Source organism: Phoenix dactylifera, chromosome 15, assembly GCF_051530095.1.
Source record: "Phoenix dactylifera cultivar Ajwa chromosome 15, Ajwa_hap1_PhDact_Kaust_v1.1, whole genome shotgun sequence".
Taxonomy (NCBI): Eukaryota; Viridiplantae; Streptophyta; class Magnoliopsida; order Arecales; family Arecaceae; genus Phoenix; species Phoenix dactylifera.
The window spans coordinates 19,922,396-19,938,021 of NC_143204.1; the positions used below are offsets into that span (position 1 = coordinate 19,922,396).

Sequence of the window (15,626 nt, forward strand, 5' to 3'; positions counted from 1 at the left end):
AAGGCACTCTGGTATACAGGACTTTAGATAGCAACAATTTGATGCGTTTTTTGCCTAGCCAGCCACCAAATACATTGCCTGAAAAATGGGCTTGATTTTATTGCTCCCTTCCTCCTGACTCTTCAGAGGAGCAGATTGTGTCAAATTAGTGTTTTCAATTGAATGATTTGCTATTTAAAAGTTAAAGAAGCAACAAGAAAAGAATGGAAAGGCCAAGAAATCATGTTTGCACGTAAAACAGTTTTAGATAAAATAGAGAAGAAAGCACATAATATTTCACTCTTACCAGCTAGCTAAAGGAATTAAAAACTTGCACTCACTTGATCGATTTGTTGTATCCAAGGGGACCATTTTATTATGATGACCAGCTGTAAACGGTTGATGTTTAAATGAGGTTAATCTTAACAATGAATTTGGAGAAAATTCTGCCAATTAAATTGCTGAAATTTCTTGGCTTAGTGGAGCAAAGTATGCAGACAGACATGCATTACTTTAAACCAGTACAATTATACTTACCATTCTTTAATGGAGAATGCTGCTCAAGGAAGAAATGTAATCATGCTAAACAAAATATAGATGGGAAAGATATTCAGATGTATACCGGTTAGAATTTATAATTGATGTCACAAAAGAGAACGGAAGGAATTCAATCAGAGTAGTTGGAGAAACAAAAGCAATATTTTAAATCTTTCCACAGCCTATAGTAGGTCTTGCAAGACAGAAAGAAAAAAAAATCCAGCATCACCACAGATTTCAAAATCAAACATAATAATTGTGAAAGGTAGGAGATGTCATAATGTACTACTATAAAATATAATTTATGATATTTCATGGTTCTCAAAAATAAATAATAAGCACTGGGATTTCTAAAACCAAACAACATTTCAACTTTGGAATCGAAGTGTTACAGGGAGTAGAACGAATAGTATTTGCACCCTCACGTTGCAATTCTTTTGAACTCAGCCTTTTTTGACCAACAAATATCCCAAGTAATGCAGTTCAACCTCCAGCCTCATGGCTTAAGAACATACCTCAGAAAGCCCTATTTGTTTTATACATTTATTTTCAAGAAGCTACGTGCAGGTTGCGTTGGTGAATAGAGCTAAGAATAGATGTTGAGGACCACAATATACCATTAGTAAGCAATTAGATTTTAGCAAATAAGGACATCAATTTCCAGCTAGATCATGTATAAGATATTTGTGGCAAAGCATTTTCAACAACCTGTGGACATATACATTTGATGCAGAGTTATGGTCCCCTCTAACGGTACAAAACAAAACGGACAGTAATATAAGTTCATGACCTCATGCATTCTCCCTTCTAAATCAAAAGAAAATTGTTTAAAGAAGGAAATTTCAGTGCAGGAAGCTGACAAAACTACAGGGGTCGGAAAGTCAAGCTTAATTGGAGAGATCAGCTGTCATTGAACATATAATAGTATGCAGCCGCAAGTTAGATAACGAGTATAATGGTCCACTATAGTAGTTTTAATGCCGACTCTTTTGGCCAATTACTGGCTTCCAAAATATTCATGCCCTCATTATCTTCTCCAGGACATGGGCCTTTGCCTTTAGCATTATTCTTTGCTTGGATGATTCTATAAGATTGCCACTCTAAGGCTGGCATTTAGACCAAACATGTTATAGATGCTTAACATGTGATTTTCCATGCATCTAATCTGCTAAACTTGTCAAGTAGCAGACATGAAGTGCATAATGAAGTTGCTTCTCTTAAAAGAAGTGCATGCTGAAGTTGCGTAAGACAATATCAAGAAGAAGTTGGAATTATTGTCCTAAGGATATTCTAAGAGAAAACCAGAATGCACTGCAATCAACCAATGAAATAAATAAATTATGAATGACTAGCTTTACCCTATAAATCCAGAATGGTTACACGGTTTCTTCTTATCCCTTAATATATAGGATAAATCATCTAGATATAAGGTTTCTTTAGATTAAAAATAGCCAGGAAATGCTTTTGAATGTTAAAAACTGATGAAAGAAAATTGCCTTTTCAATCAGCAAGGTAGGCTAAATATTTCTTACTGCCAGGTTAAAGTCTGTGATTCTAAAGGAGTCATTTCTATAGTTACTAACAACTTGGTGGCAAATGGCATCAAACATCTTTAAAAACTGGAAAGACAAACAACATAATCGACATCTTACTCCCAGCTGCATGAGCCTTAAGGTCAGTTGTTCTGAAACTAGACACAATAAGCTATATTGCTCCCATAATTTTATGAGTTCTGCTTTCCAGAACCCAGTACTACTACCCTAAATTTCCAGATTACACTGTTTACGTTAATGCTATTCATCACGATTGATATTGAAGCAGTGTGAAACTATAAATGGAAGGAGTTGATGCTTCCAGATTGTTATTTTTTCATGTACAATTAGAGATGGTTTAGTACATGAATACATGTGTGTGTGTGTGTGTGTGTAGAGTAGAGCTATAATTTACATAGGATGAGAAAAAAAGAATGCTTGGTGAATGAGGATTCATAGAGCTGACCTCAAATAGTAGGAACAAGCCTTAAGCACAGGCATGACCTATGAGCGTGCAAATGCAGGGAAGGCCAAAAATTGTTTGTCGTGTCATGTAGTGTTACATTCACGCTTTTTTTTATCGTGAATAGTATTTGAAATAATTTTTGGCTTTTTCCAGCAGCAAATCCTTGGAAATTGATATAGGTTATGTTTGGGCCTTCCTCACTTTCACTAAGGTTATAAGTTTCTGCATTTCAGAACCATGATTCCATCCTCTTTCTTGATTCAAAATTTTGAAAATTTAAGGATTTTGAGTTTTTTCTGAAGAAAAAATATGAAATTGGAAAATTATAATAAAAAAGAAATTAGAGCTTTATGAAATTTATTACACAACCAAAGACCTAGGTAAGAATATAACATGTTGTACATCTAGACACATGCTAGGAGATGCTAGAAGTTTTTCCATTTTTTCATGAAGCAATTAACCATTAACCCATCTTTATCTGAACTACTCTCATACAGTTTGAATCATTGTATTTTACTTTGATTTTTAAGAGACCTGCTTGAGGCCTTTGACAGCTTTCTTCATCTAATTTACAACCTTCTTTTTGAATGTTGATAAACTACCATTAGGCCTTTTACATCCTTTTTCAGCTCATGTATGGACAGAATAATGGCCAGCATTCTAAGTTTATCCGGTGCCATGGTTGCTATACCATATCTCTCATCCTCATATTTCCTTATAGTGGGTTTGCTATATGTCACATTACTTGACCATCCTCCCAAGGCAAACTCATGGTGTATGATGATATGATTGATCTTGAGTTCGAAGCAGCATGTCAGAATTTCATGCAGTAACATGTAGCCTTTGTAAAACTACTAATTTGTGCGTGTTTGAACCGAACAGTGGCATCCACTAAGGCCACTGGATTTACGTTTACTTTTACTACAACAATCTCTTCCAACACTTTTTAGAGGTAAAATGCCAGACGATCAGACAGTGCCTGCTTGAACCATGTCAAGTGATACTCAATACCTCTAGGAGCTTACATCAGCCTTTGGTTTCATGCTAGATATTTAACTCCATCATATTCACATCCAAAGAGATGGTTCATGTCAGATTGTCTCAGGATTCGAAGCTCATGACAGCATTCCAATGATTTTTTTTTTCAGTTACATAATTCCACTACCTATGAAAGCTTAAATCCCACCAACTCCACCAGAAAGGCAGTATGGTCTAAATGCCCCCACCATCAAGCTAAGCAGCTTGTGGCAAGAGTATCAATGGCATTACAATTGTAAATATAGCCATTATAAAGGTGCATATCATCATATTGTCATGCACATGATAATTAGAAATTTAGAAATTATCATAATGTTGTAAGGAAATATATCATGGGAACAAGTATAATTTAGCTGCAAGATACAGCTGGTGCAACATCTTCATTTCATTGTCTATTTGTTCATACAAAAGGAAACAAAGATTAGAAAGTTTCACTTTCAGACTTGTAGTTACACTTTTGTTCATACAAAAAGGAACAAAGATTAGAAAGTTCCACTTTCAGACTTGTAGTTACACTTTTGTTGCCAATATTTTAGCAAATTTGGTTTTCAAGTGATTTCATATCCAAAAGAAAGAGATATACACATGTTAAAGAATAATGACACGTATTTTGATGACTCATAAGATCTGGAAGTAACATTAATGAACAAGCCTTTTCCCAACCATTTTGGTTGGCTTTAGAGATCAAGGTATAATAAATAAAAACTGGAAACATTTAACGGTTGGATAATTATAAGATCTTAAATACCTGAATAAAAATATAAAATGAGGAGACATGGGAGTAACTATATACATATATATACATATACATATACATATATATACACACATATATACGTATACGTATACGCGCGTGTGTGTGAGAGAGTATATATGTATGTATGTACGTATGTATGTTGTCCAAAAATGACTGTAAATGTGAAAAAAACAGAGGAACAAGTGATAAGACTAGTAAGTATTTCAAAAGCTGAGAAACTTAATATACTGCAACAATACTTCAAAATATGACTGATAAAAATGCTGAAAATAATAGTTTTCTCAGATGAGATATGACTCACTAGCATGGCAGTACCAAAACAGAGAATTGTTTGGCAATGATTTTGTCCCCTATGCTTTAGTGCTCCAAAGAGGAAAACTGAGGGATTGTCGCAGGAAGACAGCATTCATCTATCAAAAAATTTTGACCTATTTTCAGCATCTATAACCATACGTGAAAAGATTTGTTCTGTGACAACTGGCATTTGACACTATTGTTGACCTGAAAATCATATTGAAACATGGTAGTCTCTCTAATTGACTAAGATAACAAAGACAATGAAGATTAAGAGCAACTGCTTCATATGTGATTTCACCCTAATTATTCTAGTTGTTAGTAATTAATATAATTGAAATGTGAAATTCAATTGTTGACCTATGTAGCATCTCCTATAAAGGTGCAGAGTGCAGTCAAGTTTCAAACATTACAAAAGAAGTACTTCACTTGCTTAAATAATGCAATACTGCAAAGTATAAATCAATTATAAATTTGAAAACAACAAATCCTATTATTTCCACTATTCCAAGAGATGAATCAAATCCATTCCCAGAAGATTCAGATTTTAATCTGTTCTTTCTTTCTTTATTTATTTTTCTTTTTTGTTTAAAAGAGAGAGGGGGGGAGAAGTAAAGGATGGAAGCCTATCTGAATTCCTTTTGATAAAGAAGGTGAAAGAGCAGCAAAAAATAGAGAAGAATGAAAAAAGAGAAAAAAAAAAATAAGGCACAAAATGATATGCCAGCATGGCACCACCCCTAGCAGAGGACACCAACAGTCAGCAGGCAAAAATCTTAGGTGTGGTCAACCACTAAAAAGTGCACCACACCCGTCAGCTTTCTTTCAGCCCTTTCGGATATATTCAAAATCCAAAACTGAAAGAGCTCTGAACATTTAGTAAGGACCCTCTCCAAAAAGACTGCCTAGCAAAAGATTCCATAAGTTCTTTCCAGCCAAAAGCATCTCTAGACCTCTAGGACAAGAACATCCCTCCAGTTCCGGGGAAGCTTTAACTCTCCTAATCTGCCATTCTGATCACAAGGATACAAAGCTACCAGTGTCCCCTGGATCACCAGTCCTCTCTCATATTTCTCCATATGAATCCACAAATGGACAAAGAATAAGAAGGATAACAATTTTCCCTAGAACATTGTAGAGCACCTGACTGGGTGGTGCTATCCAGTCCTGTTTCCCTCATAAAGATCTAGCTGTTGATGCACAACTAAGAAAAAATCTTAACCCTGCAGGGGCACCGAACAACTTCAAATACAATTGGAATAAAGGGAAACAATCCCTCCAAAATTGAGAAACATGTACAGAGACTGGACAAATAAGATATCAAATCTTCGTATCTTCCAATCAAACTATTCTACTAAAGCGAAGCCAAGAAGAGAAGTATATCAGTCTGGCGCAATTAGTTATCACCAAACAATTCCTTTTTTTCTCAACTGGAGTCTTCCAAAACTGGTTATCATTGACAACAAGGACATACAGGAGAAGAGGAAGGTCCTTCAAGAACCTAGCCAAGTAAGACGAGAAGTTTGGAACACCCCTCTGCTTAGCAACCAGAGATTCTGGGTTCAAGTCTTGGGTAGTGAATCTCCAAGAATTTGGGCCGAGATAATTATAGAGAGGGCAGGTCTTCCTCCCCTTCTTTCTCAAATAAATAAAATCTTCTAAAAAGGCAAGACAAACCCTCATTGCTTAAAATTTCCTAATGATATTGCTCCCCAAAAGTTGGAATTGGATGAAACAGGGAACAGATTAGGAGAAAGGTTCGGGGGACAATTCTCCAAACCATCTATCCATCTAGAATAGTATAACCTCCCATCTCCCAACCTGAACGAGGTTTCATTACTAAAGGCATTCAACATGTCGAGAACTCCTTCCTAGGACAGGAACATGGAGGGAAGGGTCAAGGAATGTCAGAGAAGTCAGTCCTTCAAGAGTCGATTCCTTCAGCAGGGAGATTCCCTTTCAAAATGTTCTCCACTGCCATTTACCAAGTAGACCACTGTTTACATCAAGAAGTTGATCACACCAACACCATCCTGCACCCTCGATTTGCAAACCATTTTCCAATTAATTAGTCCTGCACCCATGGCTACTCTCTAATAACCTTGCCAAAATAATGCATTCCAGAGACCAGTCATCTTTTTCAATCACCCACTTGGGGAGAAGGAAGGTATATAATTAAAAAGAAAGGCCAACGGGTTATTGTTAACTATTGTCAACCTCCCTCGGCCTGCTTCCATCATGCAAGTTTCTTGTCAAATATATCCAAAGGAGCTCGACATTCAGGAAAGCAAATGCTGAAGCATATTATAGGCTGCTGCAGCTGATCACTATACAATTTTGGAACCTTGTTCACCAAACCCCAACATTCTCTAGAATGCTTAACTGGATATGAAAGCTCTTCTGAAAATAGATTGAGCCCCAAGAGAGGTTCAAATGATTATAATATAGGAGTCTGATAATGAAAATTGAACAATTGAAGTCAGAGGTGGCACGATAAATGGCTATATAACATTTGAGTTGAAGCATGTGATGCGACATATGATGTTATTGATAAACATGAGTGGTCGGATTGATCCAAGTTGATGTTACTAGAAAGGTGCCACTATACCAAACGAAGTGAACAAAAGAGAAAATTTGAAGTAAGCCCTAAGTTCCACTTATTGAAGTTCAAATTTCAAGGTTTCAGCATTAAAATCCTCCGTCTTTTTGTGTTTACCATGCAAATATTGAAGGGGCACAAACAGACCTGTCAAAAGCAGAAAGCAACAAAAAATTGACCAGTGTATGATTTTGTGCACAGCAATTTGGTCCCTGCACAATACGAAGAAAGCAATTCCAAGAATGTACCGACCATTCAATTAACTTACTAAGATACTAGAGTGTCATTGTAAAACTCCTGATCTACTATTGGTTTCACATTAAAATACTTGCAAGAAATTCCCTATTTCAAAGCCAAAATGGTAAATCCACTCAACATTAGATTTCATGCAATCCTCCATCATGAAATAATTTTCTACCTCTTCAATAAATGCAGTGCTTTGTAAAAAAACCTTATTTTGGCTGTCTTTACATCATAAATCACCTGGATTAAGCAATGCATTTGCAATTACCATATCAACTATGGATCAAAGTGGCCATGCAAAGTGGCTAAGCAGTACATATGAAGTAAGCATCTCCTTGCTAAAATCAGCCAAACGATCAATTTTATAGAAAGAATGAATAGAAGAGGTATCATAAGAAAACAAGTTTTTATTCAGTAGAAATTTGATTTTCACATGGAAGAATGAATGTAAAACCGAAAACAACGTGGAAAGAAGAACAAATGCTTCAAAAGGAGAGAATTTGGAGGTTGGGAGGTTGGAAGCAAAATACGCCACATCCAAGACTCAATTGCCAAGTTTAACTTCTGGAGGCTATAACTTTCTCACCTAGTATCCGTTTTCGACATACCGGACAATATAAGAAAATCTTAGTGAGTACTATGACAGTACCATGGCCCCTAAAGGGGGTTTTCACACCCCACTGACATGGATCCTCAACAATGTTTTGGGTTCAAAATGGGCCAGTCAAAGTAAAACTTTCCATTTTGAGCAAGACTTTAAGCACCTATAACTTCCAATCCAGTTGACGACATGGTAGGAGATAAAATTGATATAAAAATTACAATATAGCTTAGGAAAAATTTAATTTTAATATATTTTTTACTGCATTAAAATATTCTAACCTTGTTTGATTAGAGAGGAATAAGACCAGGATTGGGGGAGTCGGACCTCCCTATAAATAAGAGGTAGTGTAATCACTTATTCAAATAATGAAAGCAAAAAGGGCTTAGAACCCTACTTTCACAATTCTTTAGATTTTCTATTATTTTCTTTGGGAAGTCCGAGTTAAATAGGTTGAAAGAATTACTTCTTTCTCTCTTTAATCAGATCAAGCTCATATCAAAGGCTAGGGCCCTATCTCTAGGAGCCATAGTTTGTGGTTCAAGCCGTACGAGTGGACAATAGAAAAGCTTTTGGTGCTTAAAGCACATTGAAGGGGAAAGGCAAGGATGGCTTCTACCTTAATGTATAATGACATGCAGAGTTATCTTGGTTAAATGGAGGAGAAGATCATACAACTCATAGAGCTTGTGGTTTGACTGAAGGCTTTAATTCTCACACCCTGAACTCCTATCGCAAAACTATGTCCAACTTTTGGTGATGACAACTAGTCATCCGGCAAAGAGGAGGATCAACCTAGAGGTACCCAAAATCCCCCTCTCCAACTTTTGAAAATTGAAGTACAATTGAGATACCTATATATAATGGATGTGTCGATGTAGAGAAGTTGGATAACTAATTAGCTATTTAAAACTTAAAGATAAACATGGTAAGTTTTGGCCAGATTTCATTGGAATTAGCTGAAACCATATTGGGCCTAAACTATTTAGTTTCAGCCGAAACTGATGAAATTAGCCAAAACTAACTAAAACCAAATTTACAAGTCAATTTTAGTCAGGTGCCATCCAAACCTAGCTCATCATTATCCAAATTAACCTTCTTGAGCAGAAATATCAAACAATGGTGTATACTAGGTCATGATGGATGGGGAGAAAATTTCTTCAGCTATTGTCCTCTTCTTTTTTTATCTTTTTAGGATAAGAATTTACTTCCAGGATAAGTATATGTTTGGCTATAGATACAAATTCATTCCACGCGAGTTTCTATACAAAATCTAAAACATTATTTCAAAATTGAATAAAAAAAATAGATCTGAAACTAATTTAGATCATGCAATCTTGCAAATCCAATCAACTTAATTTATTCCACAAGAAAGGGTATTAGAGCAGAATTTATTGATTCAGCCACATGGCAGTACATGATAAGAAACATGGCAAAACCAAAAGAATGGGCGCCATCAACATCCAAAGGACACATGATAATGCAAGGATGCTCCATTTGATCATATGGAGACATACTTGAGGAGATTCTCACAATTCTAAGAGTGAAGAAACCAAACCATGATTACATATTAATCAATTTTATGGAAACTAGAAGGTTTGATAGTCAAAGATCTAGCGACTAAAGCATCAAAATTGAAGATCAATTGAGCCAACAGGAATCTTGCAGCCAAAGTTTTTTTGGGTAAGTCCCTGCGGCCAGAGATTTGACAGGTAAGGTTTCAGCAGACAACTTGATTGTGGAAGATCCAACCATTCAAGGATGATTCAACCCTTGAAGATCCATAAAATAAGCAATTACAAGATCTAGCAGTTGATTTAAATCAACAACCATGATCGAGTCCTAGCATTATGACGATCCATTCCTACATTGTAGATTCAGCATTGTTCAGCATCACTCGAGCAATTGGAGTTCAGGACCACTGATCATGAGGCACTGGAGCGACCCATCAGACTGTACGACAGCAAGGAAAAAGTCTACAGGTGTCCTAGTGGGAGAAGTTCCATTTTGCAAGTCCTTTTTATCTCTTTAACTATTAAATCAGAAAAAAGAAGAGGGCACATTTTTATGATGAATGAATAAGTTAGATTCTCTTTTTCTATATTTTCCTCTCTTCTTCTCATCTTTTCTTTCCAGACAAGAGAGATCACCTCCTGGATGTGTATTATTTCTCCCAGTATATGGATTTGTCCTATGCAAATTTTCCTGTGTAAATTCTCATGGAAGATTCAGATTTTAATATAAACATTAGGATCTGAAATTGATTTTAGAATGGAGGGATTTGCAGATTGGAGTAACTTGATCTTTTCTACATCAGAAGGCAAGTTTCGAAAAACATATACCTAGATGGACAAGATATTTCTTGTATTTTCACCGATATGTATGTGCACACTTGACCACTGCCATCTAACGCTACTATGAATATTTAATTTGCTGCCAGCTTCTAACACTACACCTAGATGGGCCATAGCACAAGATTTAACTCTGCCCATTTTCAGTGTATATAACCAAAGCAATTGAATCATGATAACTTCTTCAATTGATCCAGGCCATCAATACTGCCATCAGAAAAAAAGGCCCCCCGAGCTGTTGAAGAAAGAATTCAGCTAATGAAGCTACATAAAAGGGAGTAATATACAATACACTACTTCAAATTTTAAGTTGCAGGATACTTCTGTGGTAATGCTTAACTGATCATCTACTGTCAGCTGGAAAAAAAAAAAACACGAGGACCCTATTTCCAGGTAAGGTGGAGTTTACCAGAGAACATGGTGATCAGTAACAAACACAGCAAGCAGCTACAAGAATAAAATTATGCCATCCATAAGATTTTCAGATCATGGAAAAGCATTGCTATAAAAATATTACACTGCCTGCACGAATGTACCATAACCATAAACCACACACATTCCTCCAAAATCACATCCCTGCTTACATATTGTAACTAAGATAACTGGAAAACAAGGAAACAAAATAATGCAATCTATAGAATGAATCCAATACCAGAGAAAGAGGTAAACATAAAGAAAGATGGATAGAGAAGTAAGCACTAATTTCTGCTGCAATTTGCTTTTCATTGATCAAATTGAAACATCGATGCAGCTACTTTAGCAGGTGAAGACATTCATTGATAAGAGAACAAAGTTCTATTTATTACGATATAAGTGTGAACTGCCTACTATCTGTGACATGGAAGTTCACTTTTTTTAACCTTCCTCACTATCTCTAAATGTATGACCAGCAGTGAGTAACTCTCACATTGCTGAGAACACTTCATATTCAAAATTCACAGACACTACAAACTCGAAAGGACATTGTTTTAACGGCAACCAAACGAAACAAACCACCTGTATCCACCATCACGAGGGGAGGATCGAGTTTCTGGCCACCCGTCCATATCTTGAGAAGAACCCCCTGCCGCTGCTCGACAGAGATCTTTCTATTTCTAAATGACCCTTCCGCAATGAACCCTGTTTCGAAGAATTTCCTTGCTTTCCCCGGTTATTACTTGTCTGCTCTTCCCCAAAGTAGGGATCTTTTTGCTCCTCCGCAGAGTTCTTTTCCGGCTCCACTCTGATGGGAAGAATACCCAAGTATGGCGAGTCCATTGAAACCGACCTGCGAACCGGCTGCAACCCATCTTCCCCCAACTCGCTCGGTACCGCAAGCTCAGAGCTTTCCAGCAACTGGTCAGTCAAAATTCCAATTTCAACTCCACTCTCCGTTCCTCTATCCTCTTCTTCCACATCCTGCAACCCATTATCGCTCTCCAGTGCTTGGATTCCAGTGTCGGGATTGTCCACAGGAACCGAGGAACTCGAGTCGTCGACCGAGACAGCACCGACAGTGGTAGCAGCAGGAGGAGGAGGAGCGGCGCCGGCGAGATCCGCCGCTGGGTCAATGATGCCGGCCCGGCAAAGGGGGCAATTGACATGGGCCCGAAGCCAGGTATCGATGCAGGGGACGTGGAAGGCGTGGCCGCACTTTGGGAGTAGCCGGACGAGCTCCCCGTCCTGGAAGTCCCCGAGGCACACGGAGCAGTCGGCGGCGCCGAGGAGCCCGCCGCCGGCCTTGTATTCGGCGACGGCGATGGACCCGATGGTTGCCTCATCCAGCCCAACGGTCCGGATGTACCACACATGGTGCGGCCCCTCCCCGTCCTCGGCGGCCCCGTCGTCATCGGAGGGGGGAGAGGCAGCGCCGGAGCCGGCGGGGACGGCCGCGGGGGGAAGGAGGAGGTGGCGGAGGCGCCAGCGGCGGCGGAGGAAGGAGTAGTAGACGAGGGAGAGGAAGATGACGGCGGCGATTACGGAGACGACAATGATGATGAGGTTGCGGTGGGCGCTTGGGGACGGCGGGGCGGGGTCGCGGGGACGGTCGTCGTCGCCGGGTAAGAGGATCCGACGGTGGAGATCCATCGGGGGTTAGGTCTAGCACGGATCGGGCGGTGGAGGAGTGCCGGAAGCCGGGACTCTTCTCATCTCTCCGTCCGCCGGTCGGGAATGGAAGGGAAGGGGGAAGGAACTCGGTTTTCTAATCGGGAGGTCAATGGCGGGGGCGGGCGGTTTTGCCCTTTTTGTTGCAAAAGGAAACGCACACCATTTTTTGGCCCCCTAACCCACGATTCTACTGGCCCACACGTTGGTGGAGTCTGTGTGGGTCCCCCTGTAGTTGCATCGAGGTATAGTTCTGGGTGTTCATCGAGATGGGTGCAGTGTGCAAGGGGGCCGGGATGATGAGATCGTGAAACGCTCGTGGGGTTAAAATGGGTGGATCGCCGTGGGATGGCCTGGAAGACGCGTGGAAATTTACCATATGATGTGATGTATTTCGTTTTCCATTTGACTTTATGAGCCCAATGGTTGGAAACTTGAACACGGCTCATGGAAGGAAGCTTCATCTCTGCTTCTCTCTTTACCATCCATGATCTTAAATAGACTAGGACAAAATTCTGAAGAGACTTGGACAGCAAATTGTTGCTTGACAAATCCGACTGGGCTCAAATTCTTCGACCCATTGAGATTGGGGCCAAGCTTGGATTTACAAAAAATTAAGCTGATCTAATTTGGCCCAAATCGATGATAACATACTATTTTACAAGGACAGTTGATGTAAATATATAATATATTATTGGAATATTTTTAATTCTAAAGTAGTATTTATATCATCTACCCAAACATATTAGTTTATATCAAAATATTATTCTAATTATAGGTGGCAATTTATGACCCGGCCTACCAACTTAATCCTCAACTTTAAGCGAGTTCAGATTTGGCATAAAACATATCCAGGTTTTAAAGAGGTCAACCTGACTTAATTTATTTATTAACTAGGTCGATTTCATATTTAGAGTCTTAACCTGTTTAGTAGTTAAAACGGATTATAACCCAACACATTTAACATTTTTTAAAATTTTAATATGTTTAAGACTTATTTAATATGATTCAAGTAATTTTCTAAACCAATTATGAAGACCGGGTTCAATTACTTGTTTAATATAAAAAATAGATTTTTAATGTGTTTAATAAATAAGATGGATTAGGGTTGATAAATATTTGACCCTACTTGCATCGATCCAATTTAATGGCCACCCCTCCCCTAATTTATTTGCACATACCAATTACACCCGTTTATCATCTTTTGTCCCCTTTGTAGGCTTTTAGGTTGGGTAGGGTTAGGCTGGACTATAACTTTGGATCGAATATTGGATTAGTTTGAGCTAAAGAAAACAAGCCCAAGGTCAAGCTGGTTCGAGCTTGGGTTGGCATTTCGATTCTCCACCTTGATATTTGACCAAACCCAACCAACAAATGCCAGTCAACCTAATCTTGAGATTTCATACAAATTGAAGATATTGTCATATATGGCGATCTATAAGATAATGTATACATCACATTTTTGTTTAAGAAAACTATTTCAATTAACTTGGCTGAAGATATATAAATATTCTTGTAAGGTTCTAAGCTTATATCCATCTCTATGCTGAAATGTTGCCAGTTAATCCTTTGCTAAAGGCGTGATATACGTTTTTTTCTTGATGATAAGGGAGGCCGGAAAAGGAGCCACCTGGCTTTTATTGGAGTTCAGGAACTATATTTACAGAGGACGATGCAGTGAAGCACAAAAAGAGAGAGTGCAAGAAAATGAGTGAAACATTACATCCAGCTTCCAAGATATGCGGTGAAGTTAAGAGAAGAACGAACAAAATATGCGGTAAAGAAGGTTCATTCAATTTGGTACGTAGGGTCCTTTCTTATCTGCAGCAATCCTTCCTATGTAGGCTCTCCCAATTTGGTAATGGTTCCCTCAAATCAAAGCAGAAAGTAGGTTGAGAGACAGCCGGATCACTGAAGGTCCAGTCAAAACCCAAGAAGACACTTGCAAATTCCTTCCGAGTATCCATTCCAAAGATTAGACTTTGTGCCAAATGCGTATCAGACGAAGCAGGGGAGAACAATAGAGTGTGGTGGAAGCAGAGACTATCAAGCATCATTCAAGATCCGCCAAGCCAATAATTTGTTGCCAGGCTAAAAGTTTAAATCTATACAAATATAATCACAAGTTGTATTATTTGGATTTTTTTATTCTATATTAATATCCAAGATCTATCCAGTAAATAATCAATGTAGGAATAAATATACTCTCGCATGGTCCTCACACATTCGCCAATATTTTTACCAAGCTTTCCTACCAAGGGTTTCTCACGTGTTGAGGTTCTTCTTCCAGCATAGCTATAGGAAACTTTTCACCTTGAGTGGCGCACTGACGTTGCCATTTCCGATTTGGAAGTGAACTCTATTCCAAATGGTTGGAACGACATCTTTCTAAAAATTAGAGCACTTCCAAGGTGGTTTCCAACACATGCACAATTTCACCTTCTTATGATAGGCAAACTCTATTTTCTTTCTCCAAATATCGGGATCATTGGTTGCATTACCTCCATCCCCATTTATCCAGCAATGCATTGTTAAATTAGGTGCCATCCTTGATCCTCGAAACTCATTTCGTCCTTCTGCAAGCATATTGTTTCCCAGCTAATCTTGCATGATAAACCACGAGCATTTAAAAGGTACCAGTCCCAAAAAAGAATCTCCTGCGCTTGTCAATTCTCCTGATGACTTGGATTCGGAGCTTGAATAAAGACATGCAGTAAAGATGGAGCGAACGATGTAAGGATGAACTTGATAAGAGTAAGTCAACCTCCAAAAGAAAGATACTTGCTCTTCGAAGATGCCAGAAGAAGTCAGTCCGACTTGAAAGATTTGGCACCACTTAGAGGAAGGCCCAAATATTTGAAGGGAGTAAAAATCTCTAGATAATTAAGCCACTTCGACCATCGTACACACGCTCCATTCTTCCAACTACAAGAACCACTAGTGCTTTAACTCGTAGGCGAAGACTACATGCACTCGCGCAAGGGGATGTAGTGGAGCATTTCCCACGACGCGCTGACATCTATGATCTATCCTTCTATGAAGCTTGACAACACTGTCATATATACAAGTCTCCGTTCCACTCACGATCTCCTCCGACGTTCACCGGAATTGGTTGGTCGCCTGGGGCCTCTGCTCGATCTGCGT

The 15,626-nt window shown here is 38.6% G+C and overlaps 1 protein-coding gene across 1 annotated transcript; it reads right to left on the reverse strand.

Moving 5' to 3' along the window:
* Positions 1-11,089: 11,089 nt before the first annotated feature.
* LOC103718737 (uncharacterized) lies at positions 11,090-12,679 on the reverse strand. The gene has a single exon (XM_008807687.5). It carries the CDS (start codon positions 12,462-12,464, stop codon positions 11,406-11,408), a length of 1,059 nt encoding a protein of 352 aa, XP_008805909.1. The 5' UTR covers positions 12,465-12,679; the 3' UTR covers positions 11,090-11,405.
* Between the last annotated feature and the right edge of the window lie 2,947 nt (positions 12,680-15,626).